Raw genomic sequence first — 18,301 nt, 5'->3', positions numbered from 1 at the left:
ATAAATCAAGATTTTTCCTGATTAAGGTGTTTAATAATTACTAATAAAGGGCTAGTATGTTACTAGTATGCATGTTAGTAAGCACCTAGTTAATGTTGAATTTGTGTTCCTTAATATAAAGTGTTTCCAGACACACCCCCAAGGATGTCCATATAAGGAGTTGTGTGTTATTACCATGGGTGCACCAGTGATCACTAAGGGTTAATGAAATCCATATAAGTGATGAATTATGTCACACGTTGTAATACATTTCTTTAGTTTTATTGCACTGTCATGATATTTGATTAAATGAAGCCTTGACATTTCTTGACATTCATTAAAAGAAGCACGACTTCCTCTTCTTTAGAGAGTGAGCGTCCTGCTCACACTGTTAGATCTTTATTTCTTATTGATTTAATATTGATTTCAATACCAACACATGAGGATGTTTTGGTCAATAATACAAAGGTACTGACGTTTGATACTCAGCTGTTTAAAGGTAAATGGTTTTCAGAGCAGTGTAAATGTTTGGTAAAATGTTATAATTTCTCTGCTGTCTTCACGTGTATGAGCAGAGACGTGGGTTTTATGAGGACATGTCCCCGCACGCTACTCCATTTGTCCCACATATTATCTGCTAATGATCTCATCGATGTCCTTGTTCCTCTGTCTGACAGGGCGTCCCCGGTGTCCCCGGAGCTGCAGGACCCAGAGTACGTTGTCTTTATTGATTCCATTTCTTTCTCCATATAAATATCAATTTACTCTGTTTTATGGCCTCCTTCTCCTTCTCCTCCTTCTCCTTCCTCTTCTTCCTCTTCTTCTTCTGCTTGTGGTCTTTGCCTCAGGGAGAGCGAGGTCCCCACGGCCTTAAAGGTGAAACTGTAAGTTAAACTTCCATTTTCTTCCACCGCAGTGAGTCTGTGACATGATTGAGGCTTCAGTGTTCTGTGTTGACACTTTGAGCTCTTTTTATTGGCAGGGTGACCCGGGAGAGGACGGAGCACCGGGCAAACCTGGGACAGCTGTGGTAAGACATCGGTCCATCACGTCTGATGTCCAAACTCTGACTTGTCGGCTCATTGGCTGCCAGTGTCCGTCTGTGTTAACTCATGCGTCTGTATTTGTGTCTGCAGGACGTACAGAAGGCTCTGGCCAGCCTCGGTATTCAGGTGTGTGGACGCCTTGTTTTTGACTTATTTATTACAGGTGCAGTGTGTTTAGGGGCATTAACTCTAGATCACTAAATATCACAATTATGAATATGTCATTTTTATATATATATATAAAATATAAAAAAAAAAATATATATATATTTTTTTTATTATATATATATATAAAATATATATATATATAAATATATATATATATTTATATATATATATATATATATACACACATGTGTGTATATATATACACACATGTGTATCTTTATCTCTACTATAACGATTGCCTAGTTTTTCACATATTTTAGAGTTTTGGTATAGAGTCCCAGTCATTTGTATGATTGCTGCTTCACTTTGTTTGTGCATGTGTGAAACACACAGTAAACCTGCTCCTGATAATCTTAGACCTGCGGATGCTTCATAGGGAACTCATAAGTCTAGGATGTATTTTGGTCCAAGACCATTCAGTGGTTTGTAGACCAAGAGTAAGATTTTGAAATCTATCCTGTGACTCACAGGAAACCAGTGTAGTGATGTGAGGACTGGGTGTGATGTGGTCCAGTTTCCCTGGTATTAGGCAGGACTCTGGCAGCAGGACTCTGGACCAGCTGTCATAATAATCTAGTGTGTTTCTGTGTCTTGTTGAGACAGAAAACACTTGATCCTTGAAAAGTTCTCCAGGCGGTAAAAGCCAGACTTAGTGATAGCTTTTTGTTGGTTGTGAGTCAATAATTACACCAACAATTCTGCCTTGATTTGTAGCTTTCAATGACATGGAATCAAGCAGAGCACTGACCTTTGACCTTTCATTTTTGGAGCCAAAAAAAATCCCTTCAGTCGTCAGTCGAGCTGAGTATCTTCCCTCGCGAGCGTGTTGGAGAACCTGTGCAGCCATCAGATGTTTAGTTTGTCCACTGTGGGTTATTTTAAACACATGATGGAATGAAAATCAACAATTTATACAATCAGGTAATTAATTATACACTCGTAAAACATTAAGAATAATTATTTAATCTTTAATTTCCAACATTTTATACACAGGACTTTTAAGGAAATATATTTTATTGAATAAAAATGTATTAAATGCAGTAGAACGATATACTTATACTAATACTAATATAACTTATTGTGTCTGCTTGCTTTGATGCTCTCACACAGGTCTCTGAGCTGAAGGTGGTTGTGGACAAGAAGGACTTGCTTGTGGCTCCTTCCCTGCAGAAGCCGGAGAAAGGTGCAAAGGGAGACACGGGGGACGCAGGACAGAGAGGACCCGCTGGCTTAGATGTGAGTAGGATTTTTAAGCATCTCGGAAGCTTTAAAAAGTAAAAAGACTTGATGAAGAACGCCTTGAAAATTCAGAAAAATGATGCATATTATAAACTGTTTGAACCTAATTCAGACGTGTTTGTTGGTTGGACACTAGGGCGCTCGTGGTATTCCAGGAGAGAGAGGAACCAAGGGGGATCAAGGGGATCGAGGACCTGCGGGAGCGACGGGGCCTCCTGGAAGAGCCATTGGGGAAAGAGGGCCAGAGGGGCCCCAGGGCCCTGCCGGAGAGTCTGGCAAGCCTGGTATACCAGGTGTTCCTGGGCGAACTGGGGAAGTAGGAGAGTCTGGAAGATCAGGAGAAAAGGTGAAGAGAAGAACTGAACGTCATCAAAATAAAGATTTTGTATAATGTGTCTGCTAATGATGTGTGTGTGTGTGTGTGTGTGTGTGTGTGTGTTTCAGGGGGAGAGAGGTGACAAAGGTGACAAAGGAGAAGCTGTAAGTGCCCGTGTGTCAGACTATTGTCATCAAGTGAATGTTTGTTACTTTCAAACCATCCTCCAATGACTTTCAGTCATGATCAATCAGGCGAAGCAGAGGAAGCTCATGCACGAGTAAAGAGTTTCAGAGGTGGATTGTCCTGTAAAAACAGTCACAAATGTGCTCATGTGATATTAAAAATGTTTCCTGGGTGAAACTAGTAACACTGCATTAAAAGACAGATGTACATCAGCAGAAGACAGTGTCCCTCCTCTCTGTCTCTCTCTTTCTTTGTGTGTAGAACGCAGAGTCGGTCTGAGTGTTTGGGTAATTACTATGAAATCCACAGGGGGGCAATAGAGGTTTTGCAGTGGAGCTTTAAAGTTCAAATACGTAACAGTTCTGCATTCAAATTAGCCAACATGTTTCCACACTCTTTAAATCCATAGAAATCCAAAAATATCACCCACAAATATCATCTGTGCTATTATTTCTGGGGTAATATTGGGTACTAATAATTAGCCAGTGTGTTGTCTCAGGTTTTATATCATTTCATTTTTTATATATTGCTGTTTTTATGAGGCAACTAGTGACAGAGATGACATACTGTACTTTTTTTCTGTTTGTCAGGGAAAACTTGGATTAACGGGACCATCGGGTCCACCGGGTCAAAAGGTGAAACTGCTTTTTCTCCCTGTAGTTGATGGAATGGAAAACGACACAGAATTGAGTTCAACAACATTAATCCATGTATATATTTGCCTGTGAAGGGAGCGTCTGCTGATTCAGTGCTGATTGGTGCACCTGGGGCTCGAGGCCCTCCAGGGTTTGCAGGACAGAAGGGAGAGGCCGGGGCAGCCGGACCACCAGGACCCAAAGGAGACAGAGTAAGATACAGATTCAGAATCCGATTTTCTGAACATATCATACGTCGTCTTCTGATGTGTTTTATAATATTCTGTCCTAAAGGGTTTTGTGGGACAAAAAGGTGATAAAGGAGAACGAGGAGAACATGGAGAAAAAGGACGCGATGGTTCAGAGGTGAGTTAGGTCTAAGATCTCAGTTAGAACACAGATGATCACTCGGAGAGGGTTTACTTTTCCACTCTGCTGCTCACAAACAGATGAACAAGCAAATGAATGCAGGTGAAATCATTAGCTCCATGGCCGAGGTTATTAATTAACTCCACACACACAAACAACAACTGGATACTGAGCTGTAATCACTCAGCTTTGTAAACAACTCCAGGACAACAAGAGGGTTTTCATTTGTTTTCTATTTTAAATCAAAAACCTAAAAGTTGTGCTTTCAAAAAGGAGCAAGTGCCAATCTTCTCATTTAACCCTAGAAAGTCATTTAGTATAATTATTTAAGGTTTTACTCTAATGAGTTTAGTTTGAGACATTTCTCAGAAGATAATATTGTGTGGTTTGTAATTTCAGGGAACAGCAGGAGAACCAGGGAAACCTGGTCAGGATGGAAAAGCGGTAAGTGACCAACAGAGTGCTGACTATTTTCTATGTTTTAATAAAGTACACCATGTAGTGGATAAAAGGATGAATGGATAAAAGCATGAATGGATGACTGTGTGGTCAGATAGTGCTGTATTACGTGTTTTCTAACTGTATTTAGTGAATATTATTTCAACACACTCGGTAAGTATGCTTTTTTTCCCCTTATAAATTAACCGTACATGATGATGTTATGACACAACCATACTCCACCAGTTGATTTATCATGTGATGCTATTTAAAGGTCCATTGTGTAAGAATTAGTGTCATCTCATTAGTGATGATACCTGCTCTGAATCTAAATGTGACATGGACAGACTGACTGGTCAGAGAGTATCAGCGCGACTGTAGATCAGTGGTGAAACTCCCCAAAAACACCTGTAATGGTGAGACAACAGTAACAAGTGGAGGGAGGACTCCTGACTCCTCCAGTGTCAGGGTACGACAGTGGCCTTCACTCTCCTGATCTGCAGAGTTAAGCTGCTTTGGCTGCAATAAAAACACAAGCAAGGCCTTGAAAAGGGTTTATTCTATTATGCTATAAAAAACTATTTTTATTTTAAAGCCAATAAACCATAAACAATCAACTAGAGCTGCAACTAACGATTATTTTCATAATCGATTAATCTGTCGATTAATCGTTTGGTCTATAAAATATCAGAAAACCTTAAAAAATGTTGATCAGTGTTTGTCAAACGTGGAAATGATGATGTTGTCAAATGTCTTGTTTTGTCCACAAACCAAAATGATTGACTTATAATGATTTGTTTGTATTCCAGAGCAAAGAAATTAAGAAAATATTCACATTTAAGAAGCTTAAACAATCGGAAATGTTGTTTTAATCATTAATCGATTAATCGATTATCAAAATAGTTGTCAATTAATTTAGTAATCGATTAAAAATATATTCATTGATTCATTGTTTCGATGTTAAATGTTACACACTGGACCTTTAATAATACGACATTCATACAAAGATGGTTTTTGAGAATATGAAACAAACATGAATAAATGCAGAGAGAACATAAGTGAGATATTAGACCCTCCTCACATTGTCTTGTTTTCCTTCCCCTCCCTGTTGGAGCAGGGCCCACCAGGGCCCTCTGGTCCTCAAGGGCAATCAGTGAGTAACCAGTAACTGGGCAAACTTCACCTGCAGAGTAAAACCATCGTGGGTTGGCTGCACACACACACAGAGCTGATGGAGCTCTCTGCTCTCTGCTCACCCCCCCCCCCCCCCCCCCCCCGGGCTGAGGCTTCTTAGATCCCTTAGAGTGTAACTGTCACTGTGGAGCTGTGCTGCTTACACCTCACTGTCTAACTTCCTCTTTCTCCTCATCTCTGTCTGTTTCCTTGTTCCTGTGTTTGTTTGTTACCCCCCCCCCCCCACCACTCTTCCTGTTATCCGTCTTCCTGGCATTTTTCCATCCCCTCTAGGGCCAGCCTGGGTTCCCTGGAGTACTAGGTAGACCGGTAGGTTATCTGCTGCAGGCTGGCATGCTTGGGCTGTGGAGGGAAAACTTGTATCTGTGTATCTGTGGTATTTGGTACCAGTGGGAGGAATGTACATATATATATATATATAGACATATAGTGTATATATAGCTGGCTGTGTGTTTTGGCTTACACAGCTAGTAGCATGAAAGCTGTATCTGTACTACACGTGTGTATATTTATATATAACATTAGAGTAAAACACTGTGATGAACCTTCCAGGAAACATTTCATCACTCGTATCACTCTCATCGCGTCTGGGATGAGAGTCAAACCTTGATTGAGTTCCTCATGAAATATGGATTAAGACCACCTGTCCCCAAAGTGCCCGCGTCAAACGCTACAGTTTGATTTTTCAAGTTTAGAACGCCATAGATTTGTTGATTGAACAGATCAAAGGGAATCAGCTGACATCCTAAACTGCAGCTCACACAATAGTAGGAGGGAATACTAAAGTGGGCCAACTGTAAAAACTCCTCTGACTCGTGCTCGTCATGCATGGTGCTGCTCTCTGCTGTGAGCTTATCCCTCGCACTGCACACTGACGCCGTCGACCCTCCTGTGACCTGTCGTCATAAAGTCACGTTGTTGTGTTTGTGTCTCTGAACTCAACTCAGCAGTGATGGATTTGATTATTTAGACCTGTGGTTTTCTCTGTGACCTGTCAAAATGGCTGCTGCTGTTGTCCATTACACAGTTAAATAAATGTGTCATTTAAAGGGCCAGTTCATGTCTTTGGAGTGTGGTTTTTATGAGCTGCTGATGGCGCTGACGTCACTGAGAGCTGCAGCGACGAGGACAAACACATTGAATTAGGTTGAAATCTGGCTGCTGTGTTTTCAGTGACTGTCTCTCAGACGTCTTCTCTGCAACAGCAGCACATTAACGCTGTGTTTCCACCAGCATGACTCGACTCGACTCAGCACGGCACGGTTATTTTGTGTTTCCACTAGCGATAGTACCTGGTACTTGTATTAGTACCTGCTCTGACGAGGTTCCGCGCGAGCTGAGGCGATACTATGCCGGCCTCTGATTGGTCAGAGTGCCGAACAATGCTGAACTGTAGATCAGTTAAAAAGACTTAACAATCGAAAAAACGTGGGTTAATCTCCAACAATTATCAGGGGAAACGTCTAAAATGTCAGTATTTAACAGAGGAGTCTGGTGTGTTTAGTGACAGCACTGATGATCGCGATGATCACAAACCTGCCGCTGTATTTCAGCTCCGTGTCAGACGGAGTCTGTGCTTCGGTCATGGAACAAATATTTTGAATCAACTGATTCTAATGATTCAGTTACACTGAAAACAACTGCTTTACTCCGCCCACGTTGAGGAGGTACTATTTTGTCGTGGAAAACCAACTTAAACGAGTGGAGCTGGGTCCAGTCAGTGCTGAAAACATCAGCAGCTCAAACATCCACACTGCAAACAACAAAACGCCTGAACAAACACTTTTGTTTGTATTCTTTCTGCGATTACATGACATTTCATTCATGAATGAATTGTCAGTTTCATGAAGCTCACTGGCTGCAGTCTGAAAGCGTAGCTTAGCATTCAGACTCTAAGATTTCTCTCCAAAGCTGAGAAATGAACACGTTATTTTATAACTCATCACAGTCACATTAATGCTGAGCAGAAATAAACCTTTTTAAAAATGTGTCCATTGATGTGATTACATGTGTATAAGCAGCATGTGTGTGTTTGGCTTGTAGGGAAATCCAGGAGAGCCTGGTATACGGGGGCCAACTGTGAGTAACACACACACACACACACACACACACACACACACACACACACTGTTACTCACAGACTTACATGTACATGTGTGTGTGTTTTCATCAGGGCCCGTTGGGTCCCTCTGGGCTTCCAGGTGCACCAGGGTTAAAGGTGAGTTCACTGCAGTTTAAACAGTGTGACCTGTTGTTGTTGTTGTTGTTGTTGTTGTTAAATTCTCTCTCACTTGTGTTTTTTTCAGGGTAACCAAGGAGAACCAGGTGTTGGCGTGCAGGTGAAACAGCTTCACTATTAGTTTACAGTGCCGTATCCGTCTCTACAGAGTACAGTTGAGTAACAGATCACTAACTGGTCTCTTCAGGGTCCTCCTGGTGCGCAGGGGAGCACAGGTTTGCCAGGACCACTGGGCCCTCCGGGAGCTGTCGTAAGTGTTCCTATAAATCACTGCTTTTCTTTAGGGGGAACATTTTGCTCCTGAGACTCATTGTAAATCTCATGGTGTGTGTGTTATCATGTTGTTTTTATTTATTTGCTTCTTCAGGGTCCGCAGGGCCCCCCGGGACTGTCAGGGCAGGTGGTGAGTATGCATTCCAAATCTGCAGCACTGTGCAGCACGGCCACGAAGTGCAGAATAATAGAAGTGCTGCTTTGTTTTCTGAGCCTGGGGCATTTCTGCTCTAACTGGAAATGAGAAAAAACGAAATAAATAAATAAATAGAGACTCAGAAAACATGTGCACCAAGCTGTCATTGGCAAATAACAGCCTCTGCTATAATAATCTTCATCATTTGGAAACGTTTCCACAACGTGCAGCTGATTGTACCGTTGAAAACAAAACATTCTGACGCTGTTTTCACTCTGATTCTTGTTGTAAATGGTTTTTTCTTGTAAAGTTTATTTAAGTAACGTGTCAGACGTCGTTATTGATGGACAATATCTGTCCAGAGTCTGTCTGATTTAAACAAAGGAAACACAAACTTTGTGAAATGATTTTTGGGATCCTTTGTTTCATGCAGATGTAAACGTAACATTGTACTGAATCTCTATATCACAAACTACATGCTGCTGCTCCTCAGGGTGAGTCCGGTAAACCTGGAGTTCCTGGAAGAGATGGCGTTCCTGGGAAAGAAGGAACACATGGACTCCCAGGAAAGCAGGTGTGTGGATTGTGTTAACCTCGTCATGTGCATGTGTGGTCCACATTTATCAGGTCTTCCTCAGTGTCATTGTGTCATTTGTTCCTCAGGGCATTGCTGGACCTGCAGGCCTGCCCGGCTTAAAGGGGGAGCAGGGAGACAGCGGCCCTCCCGGGAAGGTGAGAACATGCTGTATCTACTGAGGAGCCTCTGGCCAAATCTGTGTTTGGGGTTTTATTGGATGTGATCCCAGATAGAGAGTGATTTGCTGCCCTGGAGTCACACATGTCTCTAGTGCTATTATTACCTTCCTGCTGTGAGAGGTTTGATCTGATGACACAGTGTTAGATGCTCCTGCTCTGGGTTTTCCTTCAGGGGCCATGATGATGCAGCTGTTGTGTCTCTGCAGCTGGAACCGTCTGCACTGCAACTGCTGCACTTCTCTTTAAGTCAATATAAAACAAACACAGTGTTTGAAATATTTGCTTTTAATTAATGTCTCTCCGTGTTTGTGTAATCAAACCCGTGAGAGAGACACACTGCAAACTCTTCCAGTGTTGAATTAATGAATGTCTATCAGTGAGCTGCTGGGAAATTAAATCATCAGCACAAACATTCAGTGCCATGTGGGGGGAGGGTCTTTTCTGAGCTGGGATTAGGGAGTATAATTCAGGAAGTTCATCTCTCCTCACAAGCTGTCGCCGTGGCCTGGGTTTGTATAAGTCTCTTATTGATTGACATTCAAAGAGTAAATCTCACTTGCTGACCAAATCAAGTTATTTTCACATATCTGGAACATATTTCCACTCGGCTCATGGGTCTATATTATCTGCTGCAGTGCAGCCCTGGAGTTTTACTTATTTTGTGCAGAGTTGTTGGAAATCGAGGGGAAAACCCAGTGGACACCTGTAGCTCCTCCCACTCTAAAAATAAGATGAATAGGAATCACCTGAATCTACTTGAACATAAAAGTAAATCACTCTGCTGCAAGTGGCATAGGTTGGCACTGGCGGCGCTTTGTTGCCACATGCCCTTCAATTTATCTGAATGATATTGTGGAGGTAAATAATCTGCCCCGTCAGGATGACATTTGCACTGCGGCCACAGATGTGACGGGGAAATAAGCCGAGGGAACACACGTAACAGATGTGCTGCCGTGCTTGTTCAGAGTGTTCATCAGCATATTATCACGTCTAATAAAACTGAGACGCTCCATCTCGTCTAATGAACAGAGTCTTCCAGGGCAGCCGCTCTCGTTTTCAGGTCAGGAGTATTATTAATTGGATTTCAATTAATTATTTAAAAGCACCAACGTTTTACCGCCTCTCAAACCTGACATTAAAATAGTGTTGACTGTATTTAAACGCCTGCAGACGTCTGTTATTAAGAAAGTCTGTCACATCTGCCCAGGAACAGTGTCAGTCGACAATAGAGATGACAGTGAAGGTCAATTAAGCGTCTCTAACCTGGGCTGATCACCTGTCGTCTTCATCATCATGTACACAGAGTCAGAAACATCCTCACTTGTTTTGTTAGATGTTAGATTCATCCATCCATCTTCTCCTGATTTATTCTCCAAATTAGTGCCAATCTCAGCTGACATAGGGGCGGGGTCACACCCTGGTCACACCCTGGATAGATGGACGCCCGTCCATCACAGGGACACATATAGAGACAAGCAACCGTTCACTCTCACGGTCACCAATTTACCTAATGCCCATATTGCATGTTTTTGGACTGTGGGAGGAAGCCGGAGAATTCCACGCACACACAGGGAGAACATGCAGACACCATGCAGGAAGGTCCTTGTTCCAACCAGGTCGCGAACCCGGGTCTTCTTGCTGCAAAGGCAAGAGTGCTAACCACTGCACCAAGCTTGTGGCCCCCAAAAGATACCAGAGCGGATTATCTGAGTTTAATTTGCTGAAGCTTCTCCTGATTCAACAGATTCCAAGACATTCAATACAATTTAATTTGTATAGCGCCGAATGACAACATGCATTATCTAAGGCACTGTACGTAGACAACATCATCGAGAGCAGAGGAACAAGGAGCATCAGTGGAGAAGAAGAAACAGAAGAAGAAAACTCTGACAGAACCAGAGTCAGATGTGCGGCCCTCTGCCTAGACAGGTTGGGGTGAAAGGACAAATGGGGCAGAGATGATGGTAGAGACAGAAGAAGAGAGAGACCAGGAACATCAGTGAATTAAATATGTGGGACCAACTTGTCATATTTCCATGGTGTCCACCTTGTTTCCACAATGAATGAATTACGTGTGTGTGTTTGGATGATTAACTCACCAATTTTATCTCTGGTCCAGTTGGTCCCACATCTTTAATTCACTGTTTACTTGTGTAAAGACGTCACTAACGTCCTGTGAGGTTTGTATCGGGGGGAATTCGACGTGCGACTGAAGTCCCCGGGTGAAATTGAATTGGGATTTGTTGGGATTGCACCATGTGGTGTACAGGATGTTACATTACATTACAGGATGTTACATTACATTACAGGATGTTACATTACATTACAGGATGTGTATCCTGTAACAGGGTTAAGATACAGGATGTGTATCTTAACCCGGCCGTCCCGTCTTCTGCTGACACAAATCGTGTGAGTTTGTGAGTTTTCACTTCCCGTCGCTGCTGATGGCCTCACGTTTAGCGCCGTGGAGAGCAACGCTGACACTTGTCAACGAGTTCACCAGTTTGATAAATAACGACGTTGATGTGTCAGCGAGTGGCCATCTGCTCTGCAGCTTCGTCCATTTGTTGGCACACACACACACACACACACACACACACACACACACACACACACACAGGTTTGCGTAGCTATTCTTCTTAGGACTCTGCTTTGACTTTAGTTCATTTGGACAGCCTGAACTAAGCGTTATCCCTAAACTTAACCATACCTTTAAACCTAAACTTCCCAGTTGTTCTGTGCTCTGATGAGGGAAATGTTGCACTTTTGCTTCCTTGGTCGACTCTTGACTTTTCTGCAAACCTGTCAAAACAAGTTAGAAGATGATGTGGAAGAATTCAAAGAAATACTTAAATGCTATTATCAGTGTTTTATCAGCAAGAACTGGGGCGGTGGTCATCGACGCTTTAATGGAGTCAAACAGACGCTGACAATCAGGAGACGTCTGAAAATGTTTTTTGGTTTTGGACGAAGCAAGTCTCTGTAATATCCCGCCCATACCCAAAAAACAACGCAACTCTCGTGTAGAATATGCAGTGAGGAGTGAGAGAACCGCCTCCACTTTGGATTGTTTTACTTGGAAAGATTTAGTGTAAGATTGGCGAGTCTGGCGCAGTCTACCAAGAAGCTGCTGGACGTGGTCGTGCCAGTTGTCTGAATAAACCACAATGTCATGAAGACACAGACACACAACAACAGTGTCACCAAATGATTCATTGAATTAACAACTAATGCTGTCGGCACAGGACTCTGCAGGTGAGAGGGAAAGTTTTGAGTTTCCTGCTGTCAGTGAAGTTTAATGATTAATGTTCGAATTTGAACGTTTTTCTTGACATCAGACCACTTAGGATCTGAGAGGCGGACGATCTAACAGCTGCTTGATGAGGATGTTTGAATGCCAAAGCTTTTTACAAGTCATCTTCTTCTTTTTTTCCTAAACAAAAACATTATCTGTTTTTTTCTTGTGTTTTTACAGGCAGTTGCTGGTGCTCCTGGACCCAAAGGAGCAATGGTGAGTCATTGTAATTATCTCTGCTTTTTAAGTAAGCACACTTTTCTTTCAAACATTAACCCTTTAACACCGAAGCCTCAAATTGTCCTGTAACTACGTGCTTCTGCTCATTTTCCCAGAATAACTTCCAATATCTGGCAGTTACTTACGATCTACTGCATGTAATAATAGTTTAAATGAAGAAAAACAAACAGGTTTATTTAGAAAACGCATGAACAACAGATTCCGTGTGTTAAATTTGAAATTGGAACAGTGTAAAACATATTTATGTATATTTACAATAACATTTGTTTGAGTGGAAAAATGCAAACTACTGTATGTACAGGCGTTGTTCCCACTCTCTCGTCTCGGTGCAACTTCTTGGCTTTCAGGAACCGTCAGAATTGTTCCACAAACCGTCACGTAACTACGTTGATGTAACGCGTCGTCAGCGATGCACTCGGTGTTAAAGGGTTACATTTCGATCTATGTATGACTCCTGGTTGTGACTGACACAGGGTCCTGCTGGTCCAACACTACCTGGCACAACTGGAGAGAGAGGTCTACCTGGCGAGAAGGTGAGTCTGACCGCTCAGTCCTTAAGGTCGTGTCACATGACTGTGGACATATGTCACATGTGTGTGTGTAATGTGTGTCACTCAGGGAGGCAAAGGAGACAAAGGTGGTGCTGGCATCAAAGGGGAGAGAGTGAGTGTAATCATTCCACACACACACACACACACACACACAACATAATTATGATGTAAAACAATATGACGTGTTTAAACTGTCTGGTTCATTGTCACTCTAGGGAGTGGTTGGTGAAGCAGGAGACCCGGGAGAGGATGTGAGTGATGACGGCTTATGTTAAAGATTCTATTGTGGGATTTATCTGCGTTGTTTTAAATGAGGTCTATTATAAGGTTCTTTTGCCCTAAGAACTGCCACTCACTCAATTGTCCAGTAGATGAAATACTCAGACCATGCCTCATTCTCTTCCAATCATGTTTCTTCCTCATTCTTGATCTTCAGCAGGTCATCTTGGACTTGTCTACTTGTCTTAATGCATTGAGTTGCTGACATATGATTGGCTGATAAGATCATTTACATTAACAATCAGTTGAACCAGTGTTCCTAATAAAGTGGCCAGTAACTATAACTATATCAGTATAGTGATGCTGATGTTACAGTATAAGTAGAAGGAGGTATGACAAGATAAGGTCCTTAATTAGTCCCACAGTGGGAAAACGATTGTGACACTGACACAAAATATGAACCCGTTGTGATCTGAAAATAGAGCTTGAATGTCCGTAACTCTGTTTTTTTTCCTTTAACATAATATCAACCAAAAGTGACACACTGCAGCTTTAAAGTTGAAGTTTTTTTGCAGTCCAATCCTTTAATGCCACCTTCATCAGTCACCAGTCATCCATCACAGTGTGATTAAAGTTGTCTCCTGTAATTGACACCAATCGTCTCCGAGGCTGAAGTTTAGTTTTGATTGCGTCGTCCTTGAGGTTAACGAGGCGTGTGAACTGTGATGGCAGCCAATGACGGCTCACACTCTGTGTGTGTTATAACAAGACTCCAGTGAAAGCACACTGACATTTGAAATTTAAAAGCAGCTAAAATGAATGTTAATGACCTGTATGAATGATTTATTTCATCCTTTTTAATAACGTGTTATTGCTTGTTGTTGTTGATGCAGGGGGCACAGGGATCTCCTGGGCCAAAAGGAGATAAGGTGAGTGTGTTTTATTCATTTCCAGCAAAAATGAACGAAAATCCTTGTGACAGTTGTGATTGGCTGTGTTCTGCAGGGGGAGAGGGGCATAGGACTGGCTGGTCCTCCTGGTCGGGACGGTCCTCAAGGTTTAAAAGTGAGGAGTACAGCTTGTGATGCAGCAGATTCATGTACAGTATTTATATGCTGCTAACACTTGAAATGTGTCTGGATTTCTAGGGGGACTCAGGTCTTCCTGGTACAGCTGGTCCTTCAGGACCACATGGAAAGACTGGTGATGTGGGGCCTCCTGGCCTGAGAGGAGAAAATGGACAACCAGGACCTCCAGGACCACCTGGGGAGAGGGTCAGTGCAGCCGCTGGTCGCATTGCACTGTATGATTTTAACCTTCATTTCTTCATCTCTTCATCTTCATCATTTCAGGGTCTTCAAGGCTTTGCGGGTCGTCCAGGAAATGTTGGACCTCCTGGTCCTGCTGGACCCGCTGGACAACCAGTGAGTTTAAATCCTTTGTTTGTTTGTTTGACACTGTGGTCACTCACTGGTTGAGCGGATTCTGCTCCGTGACTGAATGGTTGTTCGACGGCTGCTGTCGGGGTCAAAGGTTTGATCTCTCTTTCAGTTGCATGCTAAAGTTTCACTACAAGAGTAAATTGCATATGGATTTTTCCTTTGTTTTTTAAAGTAAAAACAAAGAAGTACTGAGCCTTTCTTGCTCTGGCGAGAGACAAATGAGACAAATCCATCCCATTCACTGAAATATAAGGAACGCCTCAAGGAATTGGTCATAAATTGTCCATTTGGACTCGAGACTGAAGTGATTACGTGGTCAAAGTTTGAATTAACATTTGACTTGGATTCAGTTGTCCTCTCTGTCCCCCTGAACGTCCACCACAAGCTCATCAGTTATTGTATCACCACATGAAGAAGCGCTCCATCATCCTCATCACTCATCTGCATGGTTAAAATAAGCAAAAACAAACTGAGGCTTAGGTTTGAAATGGTTAATAACGGAAGGACAAATAACATCACTATTAATAAAACGTCATGAAGGATTTGTGTTTTCAGTCTTTACAGTAAAGACGTCCTAGTTCAGTTAGAGCACTTAGCAAACTGGCTTTTAAATGACGACCTGACCTTCTTCCCTCTGGAGATACAGTTTACAGTCTCCAGATATAAATGGAAACTGTTATTGGTTCTTCTTATATTTTGAATTGATGTCCAAGCAAAACACATGTAATTCCTGTTTTTTTGTTTTCCAGGGCTCCGCTGGTACCAACGGGGTCAAAGGAGACAAGGTGAATCTCAGGGAGACGAATGTGTTTAAATGTTAATGGATTTTCTTTGTATTCATATCATTATTTTCTGTTGCCAGGGGGAAGTTGGTGTTGGTGTCCCTGGTGCTAGAGGAGAGAGAGGAGATGCAGGGACCAGAGTAAGACACTGCTCCAAATGACATACATATATATATATACATATACATATACATATACTGTATATGACATTGTCTCTGGAGAATATAAACTAAAGAGTGGCATGTTTTTCCCATCATGCCTCCTGTTGTAGGGCGAGGAGGGTCGTCCCGGTCTGGACGGGGAAAGAGGAGCAACTGTAAATACGAAGTGTTTCCGTCTTTGATTTGATTTTAATGTCTTTATTATTATTATTAGTTATTGTGGAGGAGCTAAGTAACTCTAGTGTTGTCATGATGATTTCAAACATCTTCAACAAGAACTTCTCTCACTGTTAAAACTCACTTCAAACCCCGAGGGGCAACATCGTTATTGTGATTTCATTTCTGTTGCCTGATCTTTCTTTTTTAAGCCAAATATAATTGAGGTGTGTGTGTGTGTGTGTGTGTGTGTTCATCAGGGTTCCCCGGGGGCTCGTGGTGTTCGGGGAGAGAAGGTGAATATTTCCGTCAACTTCCCATTTTCATGTGAGATTGCTGTTGTTCTTTCCATTTCATGGGTCTGAGCAGGTCACTGAGCAGCAGCTGCATCTTCAGAGCGTCCTGCTCTCGTAAAGTAGTGAATTAAATTGATCTGCGATGACGGGGGTTTGTTTCTTTGTCAGGGAGACGGTGGACCTCAAGGTGACAAAGGAGAAAAGGTGTGGACATGTTTTTTAATATCCAATAAACCAAAGCTCACTTCTGTTTTTGCATATTTATTTATTTATATTTTGCTAAAGACAAAACTGTGACAACATTAGTTGACAACATGATAAACTCATAAACAAAGTCACAGACAAAGTAACAGACAAAGTCACAGACCTCCTCGATGGAGATTATCTGTGATACTGACAGCAGTGTGTTGACGGTTCATCAGTCACTGCTGTCCTTACATTCACAGGGTGACACTGTGCTTGTGGGAGGAGCTCCTGGAGAAAAGGGCAACAAAGGAGAAACGGTGAGTGAACGCTGTTCACTGGACACACTGTGATGTTTTACAGCAGCTGGCATCCACGACGCTGCATCACTGCCACACTTCTAGTTCTCACATGTCTGGTTTCAGGGCGACAGAGGGCCGAAAGGGATCCAAGGAGAAAAAGGAACAAAGGGTCAAGAGGGGCCTTCAGGGGAGCAGGTAAATCATACATAATCTGTTAGATTACGTTAGATTCTGGCCTTTTCTTTCTTTTATTATTAAAAATGATGCATCATGGTTTTGTTTTATTTACTTGTAATAGTACTTAGCTTAAAGAGCAACATTCAGATATTTAGGTATGGCAGTAACCCCAATGTGGGATATAATGTAATAAATGAGCAGTATTTGTTTTTACATGTGTTTGTGTGTTTGACCTCAGGGTCAGAGGGGAGAGCCGGGGGAGAAAGGATCCGTCGGATTCCCCGGGGCCCGGGGTCCTGGTGGACAGAAGGCAAGTGACACTGAGCGTCTGATTGTGTTTCAATCACAATCATAATTATCAGCAATAATTACAGTTCTAATGACTGTGGTTCTGTGCAGGGAGAAGCCGGTCATCCCGGAGTGCCTGGTGAAGCGGTCCGTGTCTTTGCGTCTTAATTTGAAAAGAATTCTTCTTTTTCTTTGACTGGTTTGTTCTGACTGTGATGATTTCTGGGGTTTTTTCCTCAGGGTTTGTCAGGGAAAGACGGACTGCTGGGGCAGAAGGGCGACAAGGGATTCACCGGTGTTTCAGGATTGAGAGGAGTCAAGGTATTTTCATTTGCATTAAAGTCATAACATGACAATAAATAAATGGCAAAATTGTCACAAATATCCCTGCAGAATATTAACATAAAATAACCACTTAAATAATACCTGACATTGCCGCTGTCTTTGATTTTAATGATTTGATTTCAACTCCATTAAAATCATTAATGAACTGAAGATATATAAGCATATAAATGATTATGCCAGTTAACCTTTAGCACAGAACTGTGTGTTTATAGGTCACATGTTCAGGCTTTAATAAATGTGTTGTTGAGTCAAAGTTATCATTCATTTTATATCGCATTTTTAGTCGTGATATAAAAAAGCACAAAATAGAGTGTTTTTTTGCTCAGTTGTGTTTATATTGTTGGTGAAAGTTCCATCAGATTTGTCTGTTGTGTTAAAAAGAAAGTATATAAGACACTCTATATTTCATATACCTCTGTATATAATGGATATTTAAACAAAGTCATGGAAAAAAGCAGCCGAAATGCTCTGTGTTCTAAGGTTAAAGGTCCAAAGGCTAAAAAACCAGACCAGATTTAGATTTTAAAAGCTTTTTCAGAAGCAGGTTCAACAATGGCTCATGTTGGAGGAAATGTTGCTCAGATTTAGTGGGGGAAAAAAATCACGGATGAGAGAAACCAAGAGTTTGAGTGTGGAGTGGTTCTGTCTCTCTCTCTCTCTCTGTCTCTCTGTCTGTCTCTCTCTGTCTGTCTGTCTCTCTGTCTGTCTCTCTCTGTCTGTCTGTCTGTCTGTCTCTGTACACGGCTTCTCCTGCTTCAATGCCACATACTTTATCTCCCTCTTATCTCTCAGTATTGTCCAAACCCATGTGGGTCAGGGTGAGAGCATCCATTTCAGCATCATATCTGCTGTCGCACACATTCATGTTCTTGTGCATAGGTAGTCAGCTT

General features: G+C 42.1%; 1 protein-coding gene across 1 annotated transcript in view; it reads left to right on the top strand.

The window, feature by feature from the left end:
- col7a1 (collagen, type VII, alpha 1) overlaps positions 1–18,301 on the top strand; it is a 70,566-nt gene that overhangs the window by 43,144 nt on the left and 9,121 nt on the right. Inside the window, exons 69-105 of the mRNA XM_058631117.1 lie at positions 657–692; positions 828–863; positions 962–1,009; positions 1,116–1,151; positions 2,304–2,429; positions 2,569–2,778; positions 2,877–2,912; positions 3,525–3,569; positions 3,665–3,781; positions 3,864–3,935; positions 4,338–4,382; positions 5,494–5,529; positions 7,614–7,649; positions 7,744–7,788; positions 7,877–7,909; positions 7,997–8,059; positions 8,177–8,212; positions 8,712–8,792; positions 8,882–8,950; positions 12,450–12,485; positions 12,983–13,042; positions 13,128–13,172; positions 13,276–13,311; positions 14,173–14,208; positions 14,285–14,344; positions 14,428–14,553; positions 14,632–14,703; positions 15,471–15,506; positions 15,584–15,643; positions 15,775–15,819; positions 16,081–16,116; positions 16,285–16,320; positions 16,563–16,619; positions 16,725–16,796; positions 17,017–17,088; positions 17,178–17,213; positions 17,307–17,387. Coding sequence (XP_058487100.1) covers positions 657–692; positions 828–863; positions 962–1,009; positions 1,116–1,151; positions 2,304–2,429; positions 2,569–2,778; positions 2,877–2,912; positions 3,525–3,569; positions 3,665–3,781; positions 3,864–3,935; positions 4,338–4,382; positions 5,494–5,529; positions 7,614–7,649; positions 7,744–7,788; positions 7,877–7,909; positions 7,997–8,059; positions 8,177–8,212; positions 8,712–8,792; positions 8,882–8,950; positions 12,450–12,485; positions 12,983–13,042; positions 13,128–13,172; positions 13,276–13,311; positions 14,173–14,208; positions 14,285–14,344; positions 14,428–14,553; positions 14,632–14,703; positions 15,471–15,506; positions 15,584–15,643; positions 15,775–15,819; positions 16,081–16,116; positions 16,285–16,320; positions 16,563–16,619; positions 16,725–16,796; positions 17,017–17,088; positions 17,178–17,213; positions 17,307–17,387 — 2,208 coding nt within the window. The remainder of the gene's footprint in view (positions 1–656; positions 693–827; positions 864–961; positions 1,010–1,115; positions 1,152–2,303; positions 2,430–2,568; positions 2,779–2,876; positions 2,913–3,524; positions 3,570–3,664; positions 3,782–3,863; positions 3,936–4,337; positions 4,383–5,493; positions 5,530–7,613; positions 7,650–7,743; positions 7,789–7,876; positions 7,910–7,996; positions 8,060–8,176; positions 8,213–8,711; positions 8,793–8,881; positions 8,951–12,449; positions 12,486–12,982; positions 13,043–13,127; positions 13,173–13,275; positions 13,312–14,172; positions 14,209–14,284; positions 14,345–14,427; positions 14,554–14,631; positions 14,704–15,470; positions 15,507–15,583; positions 15,644–15,774; positions 15,820–16,080; positions 16,117–16,284; positions 16,321–16,562; positions 16,620–16,724; positions 16,797–17,016; positions 17,089–17,177; positions 17,214–17,306; positions 17,388–18,301) is intronic.

The sequence above is a fragment of the Solea solea genome, chromosome 6, assembly GCF_958295425.1.
Source record: "Solea solea chromosome 6, fSolSol10.1, whole genome shotgun sequence".
In the NCBI taxonomy this organism is placed as follows: domain Eukaryota; kingdom Metazoa; phylum Chordata; class Actinopteri; order Pleuronectiformes; family Soleidae; genus Solea; species Solea solea.
This window is presented reverse-complemented; position numbering and strand designations above follow the sequence as displayed.